At 40.7% G+C, this 20,093-nt stretch overlaps 1 protein-coding gene and 1 non-coding gene across 4 annotated transcripts; both read right to left on the bottom strand.

Moving 5' to 3' along the window:
- Positions 1-387: 387 nt before the first annotated feature.
- LOC117777162 (ATPase family AAA domain-containing protein 2-like) lies at positions 388-19,913 on the bottom strand. Of its 3 annotated transcripts, none has more exons than XM_034611746.1 (30): positions 19,536-19,913; positions 17,868-18,013; positions 17,449-17,489; positions 17,149-17,326; positions 16,856-16,943; positions 16,678-16,759; positions 15,137-15,304; positions 14,755-14,875; positions 12,449-12,463; positions 11,762-11,863; positions 11,384-11,492; positions 10,996-11,111; positions 10,627-10,801; positions 10,302-10,390; positions 9,735-9,894; positions 8,885-8,975; positions 8,515-8,692; positions 8,256-8,392; positions 7,890-8,016; positions 6,683-6,869; positions 5,635-5,820; positions 5,359-5,494; positions 3,934-4,130; positions 3,502-3,661; positions 3,185-3,307; positions 2,501-2,677; positions 1,764-2,414; positions 1,407-1,540; positions 909-1,037; positions 388-595 (listed from the first exon to the last, which is right to left on the bottom strand). In XM_034611746.1, exons 1-30 carry the CDS (start codon positions 19,731-19,733, stop codon positions 563-565), a joined length of 4,434 nt encoding a protein of 1,477 aa, XP_034467637.1. In that variant the 5' UTR covers positions 19,734-19,913; the 3' UTR covers positions 388-562. The 3 variants fall into 3 exon arrangements, with proteins under 3 accessions (XP_034467637.1, XP_034467635.1, XP_034467636.1); XM_034611744.1 differs by having other exon boundaries at positions 17,434-17,489; positions 19,536-19,912; XM_034611745.1 differs by lacking the exon at positions 12,449-12,463 and having other exon boundaries at positions 17,434-17,489; positions 19,536-19,912.
- LOC117777556 lies at positions 6,479-6,551 on the bottom strand. The gene has a single exon (XR_004616634.1). It is a non-coding gene; the product is annotated as a small nucleolar RNA SNORA5 (small nucleolar RNA).
- Positions 19,914-20,093: the final 180 nt, after the last annotated feature.

The raw sequence follows: 20,093 nt of genomic DNA, 5'->3' as shown, positions 1-20,093 counted from the left end.
ACTTAATTGGTTTTATCAGTCTCTCTAGAGACAAAAGTCATCACACCGCTTCATTCACACTTAATTTGAAAGGGGTTAGAATTGGTGGAATGGGCACAATGATAAAATCAGTCATTATAGCAGCTGTTAAATCAGTAGTACATGTTGTATTAGGACTTTCAGTTTGTCAAGCTCAATTTCAATTATCATTGCTTTTTAAGTCAAACCACACCATGCCCTGAAAAACAGGAATAGAAAGTAAACAGGACACTTTCAAATACAAATGTACTGTACACACTGTCGGGGACGAGTGTTTCAGGGTTTATGGCAAAGTTCACAATGTCATGTACGACATGATTATTCACAAGATACTCTGAATCCTGAGCCCACAAAAGACACAAAACAACATTAAGAGGAAAGCAGTTTAATTAAATATAAACGAGGTTACAAAGTTTTGGCTAAAGCACAAACATATGTGCCAGTCGATTTCTATGAAAATAGAGCTAATGTTTGTATATTTACACATTTGATAAGGATGATGAGCATAACACATAAAAATGGTCACGCGGTTCCTGTTGAAAAGTTAATGGAAATCTTCTATCTCCTGGTCCATCTCCTGATAAAATAAAAAGACAAGAAAAGAACAACAGGTTAATGTCATAAATAATACATTTTATTAAAACTGAATAAAATGGCCAATATTCCATGTTTATGTTACATGTAGTTATCCTTCTCTTAGACAACACTGCAAGAATAAAATATGACATGTGAGTTGTTCAAGGACCCAACTATTGTTCTCACAAGCTTGACTTCCTGAGTGCCAAACCTCAGATTATTGGTTTGTACCTGTGCTTTTCCTCCTGCAACAACTCTAAGTATCTACAGTAAAACAAATCTTTATCAGTTCATCAGTGCAGTCCAGTACCAACCTGTATTAGTGCTGTTTTGTTGAAGTCTCGTCTGTGTCTGTAAATGCTCTGGCAGAGCAGAGCGTAGAGTTTCTCCAGCTTGTAAACCTCAAAGCTGTCAGTCTTGGTCACTACTCTCTCCAACAGCTCCTGAAGAAAGGAGGAAGACAGGCAACAGAGAGAGTCATGACATGCACAAGACATTTTAGCTGGAAAACTTGATAAAGCCCTTTTGAGACATGAAATGTGAAAGGCAAATGTCTAGAGGAGGGCTCACACATTTTCTAGACAGAAATTGTCTGGAACAACTGACTTGGACATGTGTGTTCTCATACTTAGAATTAATTAATGTCCAATCAACAGTGCATGTCTGAAAGCAGCTAATGTGAGACAATAGCATATAAAAGATTGCAAAATAAGGGCCTTGACTTCAGTCACTAGTCTATTGGTGGCTTCTATATGAGAGGTGGATGGGTAACTATGATGCGAGCATGTGCAGACACCAGCAGTATCCCACACCTTTAATTTGTCTCTGTCCACCACAAGTAGTGGAACTTCCTGGTCCAGGATCTGCAGAGCTTTGTCCACGTCGATCATCTGCTGCTGCAGCACAGAGCTTTTTACAGACCGAGTCCTTCGCCTCACGCTCCGCTCTGAGACACAAAACACAAGGACACAAAGTATTTACAACACTGTTAAAGATGGCTATCGGTTCACATATTCACTTAAACCTCACAGCTGAAAAGAATTCAATACTACTGTCATCTCTAGAAACATTGCACAAGTGATTTTCTTTAGCTTAACATTTAATGGGTTGTCATTCACGATTTCTCTGCACTTAAAAATCAAGAGCAGAACTCATTGGTAATAGCCAACCTGTGTTCGTGTCCTCCTCTCCTCTGACAGCTGCAGAGGCATCTGTGGTTGAGGTTTCCGTTGCTTCCACCCCCATTGGCTCAGCATGACTGTTCAGTGCAATCTCCTCTGCAGTCGCTACCTTATTACTCTCATCCCCCTTTTGTATGGTTTGACATTTCTCAGTCTCAGTTTCCTTTAGCTTTTGGTCTTGAGTTTCACCTCTCTCTGCTGTGATGGACTGTTTGTGATGATCTCCTCTCTCTGTCTCAGTGAGAAGGACATTCTTAGTGTTTGCTGAAAGGGTTTTGCTGTTCGCATCCCCTCCCTCTGTCAATGCTTTGTCATTTTCTTCTAATTCATCTGTTACAGCTTTGTCCACCTCTTCTTTTTCATCCCGCTTGTAGTGGTCATTTTCATTTTCAGACAGGATAACCCCATCTTCAGCAGGTCCACTCCTCCCCTCTTTTTCCTCCTTCTCCTGGCTTTCCTGTTCCATCATAGGCTCTGGGCTACCTTCCTTCTCAGCCTCCTCCTCATCATCTCCATCCACCTCATCCTCATCAGACCCTAACTTTATGTCATCTCTGGACAGGTGAGGAGAGGAAAAAGACTTCCTCTTTACATATACGCCAGCGGACCAGCGACTCTTTCTTCTTTTCTTCCTCTGGGCTGGAGGTACAAAATGCGATACAGATTTATTTATATAGCTCTTTCGTGTAAATCATTTTTTGTGTTGTTATCTATGTAGTTTTTACCTGTGTTTTTAGGAGTTGTGAAAGCAGAGGAAGTTGTATAGGGGGTAACAGCAGCTGTGGCTCCAGCCGGATCTCTTTGTGGGGTCGTGTCTGTGATCTTGTCCTCAGCAGGAGACTTGGGCTGTTTGGGAAGGACGTGGTAAAAGGAGGGAGCAAACCGGGTGGTAGTCGGGCTACCTGTGGAAGTCAAAAAACAAAGGATGGTAGTTTTCCCCTACCACTTTGAAACGGTTCTGTCCATCTAATGAAACTGGAGGTCTGATTTAAGTGGATGCAACTGTGCAGTCTTAAAATAACTACTGCATTGTTCTTTAAAGGAGAAAATACTGAAAGAAGTATGAAAGCAGCATGAAATTACAAGCATAAACGTTGTGTAAAATATTCCATAAGGTTTTCAAAAAGTCAGTCCAAGAGTAACCAAAATTATCTACGCTGGTTATTGTTATAAAAAGTAGGCTCACACAGAATGTCACAGTTAAAAAAAGGCATCCCTGAGGCTAATCATGAGATGTTTGCTTTCGTATCTCTCACACACACACACACACACACACACACACACACACACACACACACACACACACACACACACACACACACACACACACACACACACACACACACACACACACACACACACACACACACACACACACACACACACACACACACACACACAAAATTGACCTCTTGTGCTGCGTGATGCTTTGATTTCCTCACAAATCTTCTCAAAATCTTCATCCAGTTCATCTCTAATGATGGCATGGATAGTATCCTTCAGGGCACACGCTCTGTGGCGGATCTGACGGTCTGGAAGCCAAACACACACACGCACAGACACACAAAGGTTGAGTTTAATGTTTCTTTCATAATCCAAGGCTAGATTTGACAAAACAGAACTGAACAGTTACATAATGTAATCATTTGATTTTAATTTTAGCACCTCATATCTCTGCATCAGTTTGGTATATAAAGAATATGCATGTATTGTATAGTGTGTGTACCTGAGGGGTCCCTGTCAGGGTTGTATTCGAGTGCATTCTGCCAGATAAGATCCACATCTTGCAGGAACTCCTTCACTGCCCCATACCGATGGAGATCGATCTTAGAGAGAACTGTTGAAAGGTCCATAGGCTCCTTGATCACCTCGGCGTAATCTGGAACCTGAAACAAAAAGATGACGTGTATATAATAATAATAGTTATGAGCAACAAGTATCAGTTACTCACTGAGCTGCTTATACGCCATGAATTTTTTTGAAGATGCTCCACCCAAAAACCCCCCACCAAAAATCAAGGAATCAAACACTTTATAGAAACTTTTTGAACTCACACATAACACATAAACCACAACTTCTATGTAAGTGAGCTTCATACTGTATCAGGCATTATTAGAGAGTTCATTAGGAAGAAAACGAAATAGAATAAAATAGCTACCTCCTCTAAATCAACAGGCTTTGTAAAAGCCTTAAAACGTTTATCCTGGGACAGTCGGTTGGTGACATCACGGAGGAAGAGGCGGAGCTCCCTGAGGGTGTCTTCCTCTTGTTCCTCCAATTTTTGGGTCTCCTCTTCCGTTAGCTGACGTGGAGGAGGAGGAGGGGCAACAGGGAGCACCTCCAAAGCACGGAGCACTGAGGAGAGAAGAGGGTTAAAATATAAAAATCTTAAATCTCACACACGTCATACACCCTGAAAAAAGTCATGGTTTTTAATCAATATTTCATCAACACATAACACTATGCCCTGAATTTTTTGGGCCCTGTGACCCTCTCTCTTGCTCCAAAGAAAAGGGTTATATACTTGTCCATTCGATACATTTATAGAATTTTCACACTTATATTTGTTCCCAGAAACTGACGAAAAATTTTAATGGGTAATACCATTACACAAAATGCCTGAAAAAAAATAAAATAAACAACTGTACATTACTATTGTAGAATTCAACTAATAGGGTTTTCCTTTCTAGACCAAGGAGGTTATGTTTTCTGTATCTTATGTTACTATAATGCAGAATTATGCAAAAACTACTAAACAGAAGTTATCACAACTTGTAACTGTGGGGTATGGGCCATGGAAGAAGCTATTAACTTTTGGAGTGGATTTGATTAAGGGGGTGGAACCAGGATTTTTTATCCACTTACTTTGCACAGTCTGGGACTGCAGCTAAATTTAAAAGATATTCACAGATTCAGACTTTCCATGACAATAACAAGCAATAAAAGCAGTGTTATAAGACAAGTGAAGCCTCCTTCCAATCTAATGTCGCATTCCATTACATCTTGGAGCTCGGCACTCCGAATGATGTCACACCCAAATAATCAGAGTTGATAGCTTTCCGATTGCACAGGAACAATGTTGACGTTAGCCAGCCAGCCTTTTTTAGCAAAACCATTTCATAACGTATTATGTGGCATTTCACGCATACTAACACCGTAGTAACGAGTTCACAGACAGCAATTGGACACTAAAATGAATACGACAAGTTTCATGACAGAAGTGCTCATAAACAGTAAAACGGCAACTTCCATTACTGATGAACAAACAGATACTGTAAAGTTATTCAATAGGTTCACTCCTGTATAGTGCAGCGTCACCAAAGTCACTTCACACATTAAGTCTTGTTCAGACTACAACTTATTAATTATTTATCTTATTGGTTTGTTTTTGTTTACATTTTTTTGTGAATTCTTAAAAATTACAGATTTTTTCCATTAATTGATCCTGATGGAATGATATTTATGTTTGTTCTTAACACATATGAACCCTGAGTTTAGAAAAGGACCAAAGTCCATGTCTACTGTGTACTGCACAAAGCTAACTTAGATTTGTACTTTGTTATCAAACTTCTTTATTTCTCACCAGCCTTCTTTTTTGAGGCAGGGGCCTTGGCAGCCTGGTTTAGGATCAGGTCCTCAAAGAAGTTTCTTCTTTCTCTGCTGGTGGGGACCTGGACTTGGAAAACCTCTCCATACTCCACCCGAAACAACTCCTGTACCTGAGGCAAGAAGAGTGAGACATGAGGAAGACATTCTTATAGAGGAATGTATGTAAATCCTTTTTAAATTCAAGAAATTCTGATGCATTGATATGTTGTTTTTGGAGCTAGTCAACATTGTATGGCTCATCTTTCGATACCTCCATACTGAGTTGGTCGTATCGCAGGTTGCAGGTGGCCATCAGCAGTATAGGAGAGAAAGCAGGTATCGAGCTAAGCAGGCTGAGGAATGTGGCTTTTAAGGCAGGACCCACTGTTTCCCACCACTGTCCGATATGAGGGATGTACAGGATACTGGGAGAGGTCCTCTTGGCTTCAACAAAAATCTGCAGAACATGTAAAAGAAAGAACAGTGGCCGGAACAAAATATGTGGATCAGTATGAAAAGGATGATGAAGGCTAAACAGATAAATCAACAGTATGACGAGGAAAGGAAGATAGGAAATTGTCCAATAACATTCAACCATAGACTGTATAAAGATGGACGACATGACAGCTCCCAAAAAGGGTGGCTGAAGTATAGATCATAAACCCCACCTCCTTCATGTTAGTGGATAGGACATGGACCAAATTGCAAAGTCAAAGTACTAATGTATGTTCAAGTGCTAGTTTTTCCATTACTTTGGTTTTAAACTACACAGAACGATCACTACTGCGCAGACCCTGGCTCCATATGATGTCAAGATGGAAGCACTCGTATCAAAGATATTTTGGCTTCATTTCTGGATATTGGGAGGTAGTGGAATCACATCATCTATCTTTCTATACAGTCTATGGGTTAAGATAAGGTCAAAACAAGCAATCATTAAATTAGTTTGAGCAACCATTTTGATCATTAATAACGGTTTAAGTCATTTCAAGCAGAAACCTAAATAAAATAAAAAGTGAGGATTTCTTTGCTGTTTTATGACTGCTTATCAGAAAAATAAGCAATTTCAACACATCACTTAGGGCTTTGGTAACGTGGGAGGTGGGGCCATGGACTACAGTCTCTATGGCAGCCATTTTGGCCAGTGAGGTCCACTTTAAAGAACAAACTGAATTTGACAAGGCTGCAGGACCTCTGGTCTGCATCAGTGAAAGGGATGATTTTATGTATTTTACGTCAATATAAATGTAACTGATCCAACACAAAGACATCCCACGAATTCTTATGTTACTTGTTATCTACTTGAATATCTCATTTACCTGAGCACAGGTCTCTTCTGGTGCTGTTGCACTGGCTCCAAACAGCACGGCTATGTCCAGGGTGTACACTGTGAATTTCTCCAGAGCATGCAGGACAGCAGGACCCAGGTGGGAGCTCTGACCTGAGCCTGGTCTGCCCTCCAACAGCAGCCTGGGACGGTAGGATGTCGGCTGGCTGAGCACACTCCTGCACAACCAGGGAGGACAGCGACAGATAGGTGAAGTGGTGGGGATGTTTAGATTCATTTTCATTAAACTTTTTTCAAGGGCTCATTCAGACTACATCTACACTGTAAGCTTTAGTGTTCAATCCGGAATTTTTTCGTGATATTTCATTTAGCTGTTCACATTATTTTTTAAATGTGGCCTATATCAGACTCCATGTGAACTGGTCATGCTCCTAATATGACCGGCATGCAGAGAACAACAAGATGCAACACGCAGCACGCTGTGTACGGAGGTTAACAAGAAGAAAAAGGTAATTAACATAGAGGGCACAGATGTGAGCATTTACGGTTTGATTATTGGGTTTTTGTGCAGTGGAAGCAGGCGAATGAGCAGATGAGTTGGAGAATAATAAAGAGATGGACTGAAAGTGTAATTATGGATTTTTGTGGAGTAACTGCTGCTACTTCTGTACAAAGGTGTGTATGGATACGAAGCTGGAGCCAGGAGTAGGGGGATTGTGACGTGAATGGCTTCAATGAAACATATTTCATCCAAATCTAGTCCTTCAATTGTAAAGGGCTACTTTCAACTACATCTGTCAGTGCCTCTCCACAAGACCTACCCGCCCATTGGCATGCGTATAATCTTGAGGAATGTCAATCTAGTGACGTAAGAGTTGCATTGAATTCTCTTTCGGGTCACGTGGCTGTTCAGATTGAGGTTGCATTTTTAAAAAAAATCTGATCTGTATCTGATTTTGAACCAAATATGAAAGTGGACCAAATCTAAATTTGAAAAGATCAAATTCCATTTGATTTGTGCTGTTAACACTGTCATTAAACAATCTGATCTGGGCTACTTGGGCCCACTGTGTGAACGTAGTCTTAGTTGCATAAATGATCTTCAAAAATAGTTGGTTTACTGGGACAATAGATGCCCTACAGCACAAAGTTAAGATCAATGAACAAAAAGAAGAAGAAGTCTAACCTTCATGCTACAGTTTTCACAAACGGATTATCATCACAGAGTTTCACACTACCTGTTGAGGTTGAGGAGTCCCTTCACAGCAGGCGTTTTGCGTGGAGTGTGAGGGGTGTGCGAGGTGAAGCAGACCTCCTCATCCTCACTGAACATCAGGTCATCCTCAGACACACCACAGGCCACATCTGGAAATTAATGCACAAGCACAAACACACTCTGCAGCAGTTAATCCAAATGGCTGACCGATGCTGCAATAGAAGTTGGCAAATGAACAGTCAATCTAGTCATTCCCTGCAATTCCCTATGGACACAGGAAATGATTTTGTTAAATTAAATTAAATAATGCAGGACCATGTACAGAACTGCTGAGAGCCAGAATAAATGAATCCCAAACAGAGTAAGAGAAGAAAATGCAGAACTGTACCTTGTCCTCTCTTCCTCTTTAAGCCCTTCTCAGCATGCGGGAACACTCTGCTGACCATGTGGAGAATGTTCTGCAGGGGGGCCTTCAGCAGAGGAAGGATGGCAGGAATCAGGGATTTGGCTGGTGATACCACCGCCCTAAAAAAAACAATTGAAAAAAAAACAAAACAATGTGCATCATATTCACTTAACATCCATCAGCAGGAACTAGGCCTCAGGGCTGACAGAAGACTTTTATTCTAAGCAATAATATACACTACCTCTGGGCAGCTGGCACCATCTTAGACATGGCGGACATAAAGTCTTTGTTTGTGATGGCAATGGAGTTGACATCAAGAACAAGTTTCTGTGACGAGGAGTAGATTTGTGGGTAGCAACGCCGCAGCGCACAAAGGGCAGCCTCTGAACACACTGCCTTGATGTCTGCTCCACAATAACCTGCCAATAAAGACAAACAGCTTGTTGATAATGGACACTAAAACTATCAGAGAATTTAATCTGTACAAAACTTTGTGCAAGTTTATCCTGTAGAGGTTCATGGATGGAGTTGAAGGAAGTTGAGTTATGGGCTTTGTCTGATGCAGCAAGATGCGTAACTCTGGGCTTTTGGGAGCCGCTATGCAAACATACCAACACATTTATCAGCCAATTCCTCCAGAAAAGTGTCAGAGGGCGGAGGGGTCCACTGTCTGGTGTGGATCTTCAGAATGTCCTTTCTAGCCTGCCATTGAAAATACAATTTCATGAACATTTTCAGTCCAGATCTAATACTGTACAACCTGAAGAACGTCTACTCCCTTGCACTCAGAGTTACTGCTACGTACATTTCACACAGCTCTGAGATAAGACAAGATACAACAAGAATTACGAGATCCTTAAGACCCTAAAGATGTTTACATTTAAAAAAGTTTCTACACATACAGAAAAACTGCCTAGTCTCTGCCAAGTAATAGCCCCCTAAAAACAGACGTCCCGGAAGTGGCCGCAGGAGATTGTTGTTTACATGATCATATTCAAATCGATCTAAAATAAAAACCATCATAGTTAGAACATTCATTCTTTTTACAACATAATGTCATGGCCTTTGTCTTCTACCTCATGTGGTGGCACCAGAAAGGGGTGGGAGAGGAGCAGAGAAAGAAGGGCATGTCTCAAAACCTAAAAAATGTACATAGTTTAAATAAGCTATGGAGTGTTATGGAATATAATGTCCATGATTCTGTTTGGAAATCTTTTCGATCAATATGTTTTATATGTTTAGCAAAATGTGTTGTAAAAACGTGAGATGTTTATAATTTATAGGACAAATTCAGTACTTATATCCTTTATTACGGTGTATTGACTTGCATAACATTTTAGCTGAGGCTGTGCAGAGTTTAGAGATATGAAGCATGTGAAAATAGATCACAGTAAGAAAAAATACCAATGTAGGCACTGGTGGACCAATTTGAATCATTAAAGTGCATCTCGAGTTTCTCACCTCTCTGTCAGGCAGGCCGAAGAGGAACTCTCTGTCAAAGCGTCCTGGTCTTCTCAGAGCTGGGTCGATGGAGTCCAGTCTGTTTGTGGCTCCTATCACAACAATCTCTCCTCTAGCATCTAATCCATCCATAAGAGCCAGGAGGGTCGACACGATGGAGCTAAAGAGAAAAGACTAAGATTATCAACTGATCTTCTGAGGTGATAATGTTTGTGATGTTGACATAGTCATTACTGTACCCAACATACACAGTCATTACAACAGCAGCATTGTCATCTTCCAGAAAAGCATCACAGAATCTCTGAAAAAGTACTGAACTACCACAATCTAAATTCAAACTGTTGTAGCCAATCTAAACGATTTCCTTTAAAAAAAAATATTATTATCTGCTCCGCCACCGATCAGTCACGTGTGTGAGAGACATGCATCTGTATGTATCACTTCTTTGGTTTCAGTTCTGAGTGAGGTGCATTATATTGCTGATGCTGCCTCCTGGTAGTTTCAAATTGCCTGTGAAAAACTTTACTCATCACACATGGACAGGATGTAGTAAGGAGCACAGCTGACCTGTGGATCTGATCCTGACGGCTGGACCTGACTGGAGCCAAACCATCAATCTCATCGAAAAAGATGATGGCGGGACGCATTTGGTATGCCTAGAAACAATGAATTAAGAAACAATTCATCAGTCAAAGATTAACTTAGTTTATGACCTGATACTTACAATGCACATGCATTAAATAAGCTTATTCTAATTTAAAAGTTAACTTTTTTTACAGTAAATGTTTTCTGATATTCTTTGTTGATAGTTTTCTCTTTTGCTAACAACAGAACAACAAACGGCCTCACTGAAAGTGTTTTTAATGCTGTACCTTGAGGATGAGTGGTTTACCTGGTCAAACAGCAGGCGTAGCTGTCTCTCAGATTCTCCCACCCACTTACTGAGGCAGTCAGCTCCTTTTCTCATGAAGAATGACACCTTTCTTTCCCCCTGACTGCACTCGTTGGCCAGCGCTCTGGCTACAAGGGTTTTCCCTGTGCCGGGGGGACCATAAAATAGACAGCCCCTAAACACAAAGGAAGACATGACAAACACCAATGATGGGTCTTTCCTTAAGATTTCATTGGCATGAAAACCAAACTGAAGCCTGAGGCAGCAGCATGCTGAGGACAGCACATGTACATACTGTATACACTGTATTTTACATACTGTATATACAAGCAACCATGTCACTTTCAAACATTCAAACAGGCAGTTTACCTGGGTGGCTGTATCTTGAACCTCTCAAAGACTTCTGGGTAGAGGAGAGGGAAGACCACCATCTCCTTCAGTGACGAGATGTGTCTACTCAAGCCCCCAATGCTGCCAAAGCCCACCTGAGCCACAAACACTGATATTTTAATATATTTTTCTCAAATTCTCTTTGGTAAAACATCTGATAAAAGTGGAGTAATCTTACAGTCTATCTTTTTAAAGGTGAAATATCTCTGTTTCTTGTTCAAATTACAGTGCCTCTTCAAAAATATGGGTAAAGGGTAAGGGTAAACTCATGTTTGGATTGATAATGTGTATGGTTATGTTATTTTTTTTTTTTAATCAGACTGCTTTGACCATAAATTCTTTGTCTCCATCTTTACATCCATCTTACCGTCCTGTCTATGCACATGGGGTCCACATCAGCAAGGCTGGCTCCAATCTTCATCCTGTCCTTCTGGATTCCCAGCAGGTCTTCCTTCACAAGGTTCATTGGTAAACATCTGCATGGAAAACAAAGGAAACATCAATATTACTTAACTTATAAATCACTGACATCATTATCTGTAAATATTACTGTGGGAAGTTATTATTACTTGACAGGATGATGGGCTGTGACAACATGCAAAACAACACATTTTTAAAGACAATTTTGTGAGCTTGTCCTATCTAATCCCCGTTACACTTTATGAACTGAATGATACATAAATGGTCTCAACTTAGTAAACTTGTTTTTGTGCCATATGATAGCTGCTGCAGCTGCTTCTCTCACCTGTTGACTGGCCGGCTCCTGTTCTTACTCCTTCGTCTCTGGAATTTCTCATCATCTGAAGATGAGGATGTAGAGTCGCTACTGTGGATGGCATGTCTCCTTCTGCAAGGCCAAAAACAAAGGGATACAACAATGGCAGCAGTACTGCATGTCACTCTCTGCAACAACAACTGTTGAGTAACAACTAAAATGAACAACACCATTACCAGTCACCAATCAGACAATATTCATATACACAAACACACTGTGGATAGAATAGTGATATACATGGATTTAGAAAAAGATTATTCAAAGCAGAAGTATCTGATTATGATCTGCAATAACAGAAAGGTGAATCATCTAATTCAAATGAAACAATCTCCATGCATGACACTGACCAACACACCACCAGAACAACATACAACATTACACAATTCACTTTAAAGGCCAAGTGACAAATCAATTACACAAAATGTTTTAGGCTGTACATATGCTAAGGCAGGCAAATAGAAACTCAGTGAATATTTCTTTGTTTGAAGAATACTTAAAAAGTATAGTTTGGATAATTTGATTCGCTGTCTCAGTATTTCAAGTGTATTCCCACCCAAATGTGCCACAAGTACACACGACCATAGTGCATTGACAGACAAGATCCCAAAGAAGAACTACAGAATAAACACTGACAAAGTCAAGTAGTGAGGGTCTTACCTCTCAGAACTACTCCTGAGGTTCGGAGGAATCATAAATAAAAGGAGGAAAACAGAGGAATTTCTGAATGGATTTTATACTTGAGGTACTGACCCATCCCTGTAGGTGTGAATTACTGACCTAACTTATTTTTGTGCCACTGTCTGAATGAGTAAGTGAATAATATGATGTAATAGCTTTCGCATGGTGAAGATGAGACTTATTCAAAGGCTGTATCTTACAGAAAAGGCTTTGATGAAGCTGAGAGAGGAAAGTAAAAACATATCTGTTCCATGGTTATTACAAACGTTTGTTCTCAGTTGACTCAGCCGTGAACTAGTATTTGTAATATAAAGAAATTTCTGAATGATGTTGGGTGTGATGTTTTTTTGGCTACTGTGTGGAGGAAGAAAAACCTGAACATGAGTATATGGTGAAACTGTACCCGCTACCCCCTCTTTGAGCAGCATCACAACCTCAAAACCACTGGTGATTCAAAATGAAGACAACTATTCTTTTTGTCAACGGGGGGCTTTAAACAACTGCTTAATCTTTAAAAAATTCTTGTATATAAAAACATAGTTACATTATCAACTATGTAAAATGTTCATCTTAAAAGTAACTAAGGCTGTGAAATAAAAATATATACACTACCGTTCAAAAGTTTGGGGTCACCCAGACAATTTCGTGTTTTCCATGAAAACTCACACTTTTATTTATCAAATGAGTTGCAAAATGAATAGAAAATATAGTCAAGACATTGACAAGGTTAGAAATAATGATTTTTATTTGAAATATAAATTTTGTTCTTCAAACTTTGCTTTCGTCAAAGAATGCTCCATTTGCAGCAATTACAGCATTGCAGACCTTTGGCATTCTAGCTGTTAATTTGTTGAGGTAATCTGTAGAAATTTCACCCCACGCTTCCTGAAGCACCTCCCACAAGTTGGATTGGCTTGATGGGCACTTCTTGCGTACCATACGGTCAAGCTGCTCCCACAACAGCTCAATGGGGTTGAGATCTGGTGACTGCGCTGGCCACTCCATTACAGACAGCATACCAGCTGCCTGCTTCTTCCCTAAATAGTTCTTGCATAATGTGGAGGTGTGCTTTGGGTCATTGTCCTGTTGTAGGAGGAAATTGGCTCCAATCAAGCGCTGTCCACAGGGTATGGCATGGCGTTGCAAAATGGAGTGATAGCCTTCCTTATTTAAAATCCCTTTTACCTTGTACAAATCTCCCACTTTACCAGCACCAAAGCAGCCCCAGACCATCACATTACCTCCACCATGCTTGACAGATGGCGTCAGGCACTCTTCCAGCATCTTTTCACCTGTTCTGCGTCTCACAAATGTTCTTCTGTGTGATCCAAACACCTCCAACTTTGATTCGTCTGTCCATAACACTTTTTTCCAATCTTCCTCTGTCCAATGTCTGTGTTCTTTTGCCCATATCAATCATTTCTTTTTATTGGCCAGTCTCAGATATGGCTTTTTCTTTGCCACTCTGCCTAGAAGGCCAGCATCCCGGAGTCGCCTCTTCACTGTAGACGTTGACACTGGCGTTTTGCGGGTACCATTTAAAGAAGCTGCCAGTTGAGGACCTGTGAGGCGTCTATTTCTCAAACTAGAGACTCTAATATACTTGTCTTCTGGCTGAGTTGTGCACCAGGGCCTCCCACTTCTCTTTCTACTCTGGTTAGAGCCCGTTTGTGCTGTTCTCTGAAGGGAGTAGTACACACCGTTGTAGGAAATTTTCAGTTTCTTCGCAATTTCTCGCATGGAATAGCCTTCATTTCTAAGAACAAGAACAGACTGGCGAGTTTCACATGAAAGTTCTCTTTTTCTGGCCATTTTGAGAGTATAATCGAACCCACAAATGTGATGCTCCAGATACTCAACTAGCTCAAAGGAAGGCCAGTTTTATAGCTTCTCTCACCAGCAAAACAGTTTTCAGCTGTGCTAACATAATTGCACAAGGGTTTTCAAGGGTTTTCTAATCATCCATTAGTCTTCTAAGGCGATTAGCAAACACAATGTACCATTAGAACACTGGAGTGATAGTTGCTGGAAATGGGCCTCTATACACCTATGTAGATATTTCATTAAAAAACAGACGTTTCCACCTAGAATAGTCATTTACCACATTAACAATGTATAGAGTGTATTTCTGATTAATTTAATGTTATCTTCATTGAAAAAAACAGTGCTTTTCTTTGAAAAATAAGGACATTTCTAAGTGACCCCAAACTTTTGAACGGTAGTGTATATGGCATATAAAGGTTTGTCATACCAGTGCAACCAATGAACTGAGCTGTCATACTAACCGGCTGGTTCTTCTTCTGTTGTAGGGGCTCCTGGGGGCCGTGGAAGAGAATCTGAACCTGCATCTGGTAGGGGACGAGTGGTCTTTGTAGTACAAGCTGCGCTTCCTGGGCTCTCTGGGTTCTAACAAAAAAAGGTAACAAATGTCATTTAACTGTGTCAAATGTTGAAGCCAAACCGAATCCAATAAATTGTCTTTAAAAAGGAGATTGTGCAGTGTAAACAAATGAAAACTTTACCAGCACATGCTAATAGCCCAAAAAAAATGTAAACCCCATCCTTTAACATTAAAATATTTTCTTGAAATGTATTTCAGGTAACTCAGTTCACATTTCAACAATATCAACCAATAAAGTCAACAATAGTTTTGAGCAGAAGCAGTACCATCCTGTGGGGCCTGGTAGCGAACCACAGTCTTTCGCTGTCTGAAGTCGTAGCGCCTCTGGTTATCTTCTTCCTCATCCTCGCCATCTTCGTCATCATCTTCTTCCTCCTCATCATCAACTTCTCTATCTTGCTCCCCCTCTTTATCATGATCCTCCTTGTCCCCTCCTGTGAATTAGAAAAATAATAATAAACTACTGCTGCCGTCTGAATAATCTACACTCAAAATTTAAGGTACTTTTTAAAAAACATTTTCACATCCACAGAATAAATATACATACACCGGTGGATTGGATGTGGGCTAAGGCCCGCAGTTCAGGTCGGCGTTAAGTATTGTGGTCGGCCAGTGGTGGAGACAAAAATTATCTGCTATACGCATGCGCATGACTTCAGAACATCACCTTTTACATTTTTTTCACGCTACATCTTTGTTTTTTGCTGGTGGATAACGCAAAGATATATGTCCAGATCCTGCGGTGTGCCGCTGGCGCTTCACACTACTTTCTCTGTGAGCCCAAAACAGTATTCTCCTCAGCAGCATTTACTACTAGCTTGATTTTCTATTAGCATAGCAGGCAAGCTGTGTTTGTTTTTAGCCGGCTTGCTAGCTTCTCGCTCTCATCATGGATGTGTGGGCACTGACTGCTGGTGTTGTGCCGAGTTCTGCCTTCCCCAAAAGAAATGCATGCACCTCGCAGGAGCACGAACAGCTACAACTCAATCATATAAAGCCTGAGCTAATGGCTGCCATGTAATGCATGTCCAGCTATTTCAGCATCATTGACCTGACATTTATACAGTCGGGTCAAACGTCTAAAAGAAGCAATTCTGTTTATCGATCTCTAGAAATAAAGCTGCATTGTGAAAGTATTATTTGGCATTTGTGTATATGATTGATTGCTGGGATTTTCATCCTCTTCTTTTCTCAGACTAAATGAGTGTTTGCTGATGAAATTATCAATAAGTCAAAACAGCCCAAAATATTAGTTGGTAATAGAGATGACTTCAAATACCTGGCGAACAGTCTGCTGGACACCAGAAAACAGGTGTTCATCTCCGGCCCGTTCTTGGCCACTAGTTTTGGTGACGTCAAGTTCAGTCGCCTAAGGCAGTTCCATATCTGGCTCAAATGTTACTGCAGGACCAGAGACCTATGCAGACAATTTCACTGCTTTCCACAACAGAACTGACCTTTTTCAACATGAACGCCTCCCACAAACCACGCAGGATCTAGTTTTCTATCCAATGACTGTGACTGTTGAGTGCTATGTTGTATGTCTAAATGGTTCATGGATTTGTGATGCATTTGTTGTATGATTTAATGCATTATATTACACCTTTATCTGTTTCTATATATATTTATGTATTTTGTTTTAATGTATGCTCTCAATGTGAAGCACATCGAGTTTCTTCGAATGAAATGTGCTTTATAAATAAAATTGCCATTGCCACTGGATAACCCATACAACTGGACTCAGACCTGTATGCTTCTATTCCCCAGTTATGCACCTGAAGTGGTTACTAAACCTAATACAGCTCACCTTGGTTCTCCTCCTCAGGGTCTTTGCTCTCCACATTCGTCCTTAGAGACCTTCGCATCTGGCCCCGAGTGTAAACGCCAAGCTGCAAAGAGGAAATGATTATTAAATCACTGCTTTCATTTTTTTTCTTTGTCAAAATGAAAATACAAAAAAAGAAAACATATTTCCAGATTTTTACCTCATCTTTAGTATCTCTATCTCTGCTCTTCAGTCTCCGTCTCATCTTCTTCATGTCGTCCATCTTCTGGAGGACAGCTTCAGCAGTGCTGAGGTTAAATCATAGAAAAAGCTCATTAAATTGTACCAAAGTATATCATGAAACTAAGTCTTTAGCTCCCATTGCAAGCGCAACAATCAAGCAAATTCAACCATAAAAATATAACTTGTCTCACATTTCTTTTGGAAAAGCTGCTGTGAAATCCAGCATTGAAAAATTGCCAAATTTGATGACATTTTTCTTTCTGAACTCACTTGGTGATGAGCCGATCGTAGAGCACTGACTGGTTGCGGGAATCCAGTTTGTATCTGGTAATTCGGGAGCTACGTCGCACTGAGCGATCCTCCTCCTCTTCCTCCTCCACTTCTCTGCTCTGTAGGTTAAAGCGGCTCCTCTTGGGAGTGGACGACCCTTCTACCTCATCTGGAACATCTTATGGATCAACAAAAGCACCAACCTGTTAGTATAGTGTACACTGTTGGACACTAATTTCTTAATAATCCAAATGCTCTGAAGATGAACACTGTAGAGAACCGCACCTGCTTGCTGCTTTCCGCTGGATGCGTTTCCTTCTCTCTGAAGCCTGGAAGATTTTCTGAAGATGGAGAGAACAAATGAAATCATTAAGTTTATTGTATTATTAAATGAGCAAAACTTTTTCCAAAAAGATACAATAACCAGTTATCATGGGAAAACAAACTACAGAAACATAACATAATTATTCTTGAGATAATGAAATAAATAATTTGTAATCTCAAGATAATGGCATGAAAGATACAATTGAGAGTACAGCTGTACAGCTGTTCAGCTTGTACAGCTTGATATTCTTGGCTCTGTACATCCGCATTGGCCAAGAGTCATTTTGGTGCAACCACTTTTCCACATGTAAAACCTAAACCACAGGAAGAGGGAAGTTGGCTATGTAGTGACACTAATAATTAAATGGTGGTCAAGGTGAGAGGCACTGTATTACCTGGTGCTATCCTTTTCTTCAGTCACAGGAGAGCTGGTCTTTGGCTCCATGTCAGCATAGGAGACCTCTTGCTTCATTCTCTGTCCTCTGGTCCTTGGAGAGAGATGGACACCACTTCCCTCATCCTGCCTCATATCAGTGTGTCCCTGGAACAGTCACATTACAGGATTATCACAGGACAAATGTACGCAGTGTCTGTTTTCAAGAATTAAAGTTAATCATGGAGCAGCATAAAAAATATTAGCAGGTGTATCAGACACACTTTTACAAATAAGTTGCAACTATGACCCTCTAACTACCAGAGAAAGCTGAAGCAAACTGTGTGTGTAACAATTACACAGCAGTAAGAGGTGTAACAGAGTCCATGTAAAGTTGTAAAATCTAATATTACAATTATACAAAATCTGTGTAAAAAGTTATAATCTGACACGTATAGGCCTCCATAGTTAGTATGTGGAACGTTTGAATCTTTCTGTATCCCTACATCCAATTTTAGGGGACCCCTCATTATAAAGGGTGTGTCCTGCTTCATCTCTGCCCTTTGTTGCTCTTATACTCCATGGGAGAGGTACGTGCAATTATGGCCGTACAAATCTCCATAATTTAGCCTCTCTGTTATTACATTTATAAGTTTACTTGCTAGTTTAAAGCTATTGTGTCGTATGCAAACCTATTTCTGTCGTTTCACTACTATTGGGGCTCCACACAGTTGACGGGATGATTTTGTTATTTGGTTCTTTTGGTAAGAATAAAAGGAGATCACCTCCAAAAGACATTTAACACATACATGTCAAACATTAACTTTGTATATGTGGGTGATCCATAAATAATGCATTTGTTCCTCTATCTATGATAAAGAAATAATGAACTTTTCATATGACTGCCTCTGCTGGGTGGCAGTGAATGTCCCATGACCAGATACAGGCAAACAGGACAAGATCATAGTGCTCGTGAGTCACTGAACCACTGTGCGCCCTATGGGTGCTGCTGCTGCTGACCCCTCTCTCAGAAGCAGAACAATTCTTCAGATGTAAAGTAGAGAGTTTACTTTGTGTCAAGCAACATCTAAAAACTTACAACAGATCAATATCAAGCATGTATTGACTAAATAAGGCCAGTCTTTAAAATTGAGGACAGCTTGTTTTATAAAGTATTGGATACATAATGCACATGTGGATATAATATTATTTCCAGTGATGAAGTAAAAGAAGAATTTGTCTAAGTTTAATGAATGACTGAAATGATGGGGGGAATTAAAGAATGTATATATTTCTTTTCAGTCTCTGACCAAACACATCAGCACCTTACTGAACACTCCTGACATCTGGGACACTTACAAAACATAGTCTGTTAACATTTAGTGCTGCTGTGTGCAAAGACACATATCATTGGACATAACATTGACATGAAGATAATTTGAACTGAAGAGATTTAAATGGTCGTTAAGTATAAATCGACAAATGTCCGACAGACATGGGACTTTCTGTAAACTGTCAGACAACAGGTGCCCGGTCTGATCATGTCAGTAGAGCCAGTGACAAGCTGTCAGTGTAGCTAGCTAGCTTAGCACGCTAGCAAAGCTAGCTTAGCAAAGTTAGGTGGATAACTGATCCAGCTCACACATGGTGGTCTGGTTAACTGAGCAGATGTCTGGCTGAGTATCCTCACATTCACAGTGCTGTCGTCGTGGCCGGTGAAGCCTCCATCCAGAGCCCGGGAGGAGCGGGTCACCCGGGCGGACTTTTTGTGCGACGCGGGAATCAGCGACAGAAAGTCGCCGCTTGTATCCAACTCCATCGACCTCCTCTTCGGAGTTGTCGCCGGCTCAGCCCCGACGCCGCCGCTGCTGCTGCGTAGTATCACCATCTTGCCCACAACCCGATCATATACCAGCACAAACCACGGATAGTCCGCCGCTGCTCAGCCTGATAATGTGCGGCGCTTACTGGACCTTCCACATAGCACAGTGACCGCCAGCTGACACACACACACACACAAACATGTGCGCGCACATACACACACACACATTGGATCCTCACTAAACCCTTGATTTCTGGCGCCACAAACGTCATCGGAAGTTAAGAGGTAAGCGGCCAAAGCTGCCGCCGGGAAAAATAGATCCCTTAGAAAAATTGTAAATTAAATCAAATAGTGAAGAGTATTTTATCTTCATCTCATCGATGATGCAACACATTCTTTAACGCTTATTTTTCCTTGACCGCACCG

This window comes from Hippoglossus hippoglossus, chromosome 16, assembly GCF_009819705.1.
Source record: "Hippoglossus hippoglossus isolate fHipHip1 chromosome 16, fHipHip1.pri, whole genome shotgun sequence".
Lineage (NCBI taxonomy): Eukaryota > Metazoa > Chordata > Actinopteri > Pleuronectiformes > Pleuronectidae > Hippoglossus > Hippoglossus hippoglossus.
The sequence above is the reverse complement of the archived record's forward strand: the minus strand, read 5'-3'. Positions and strand labels throughout refer to the sequence as shown.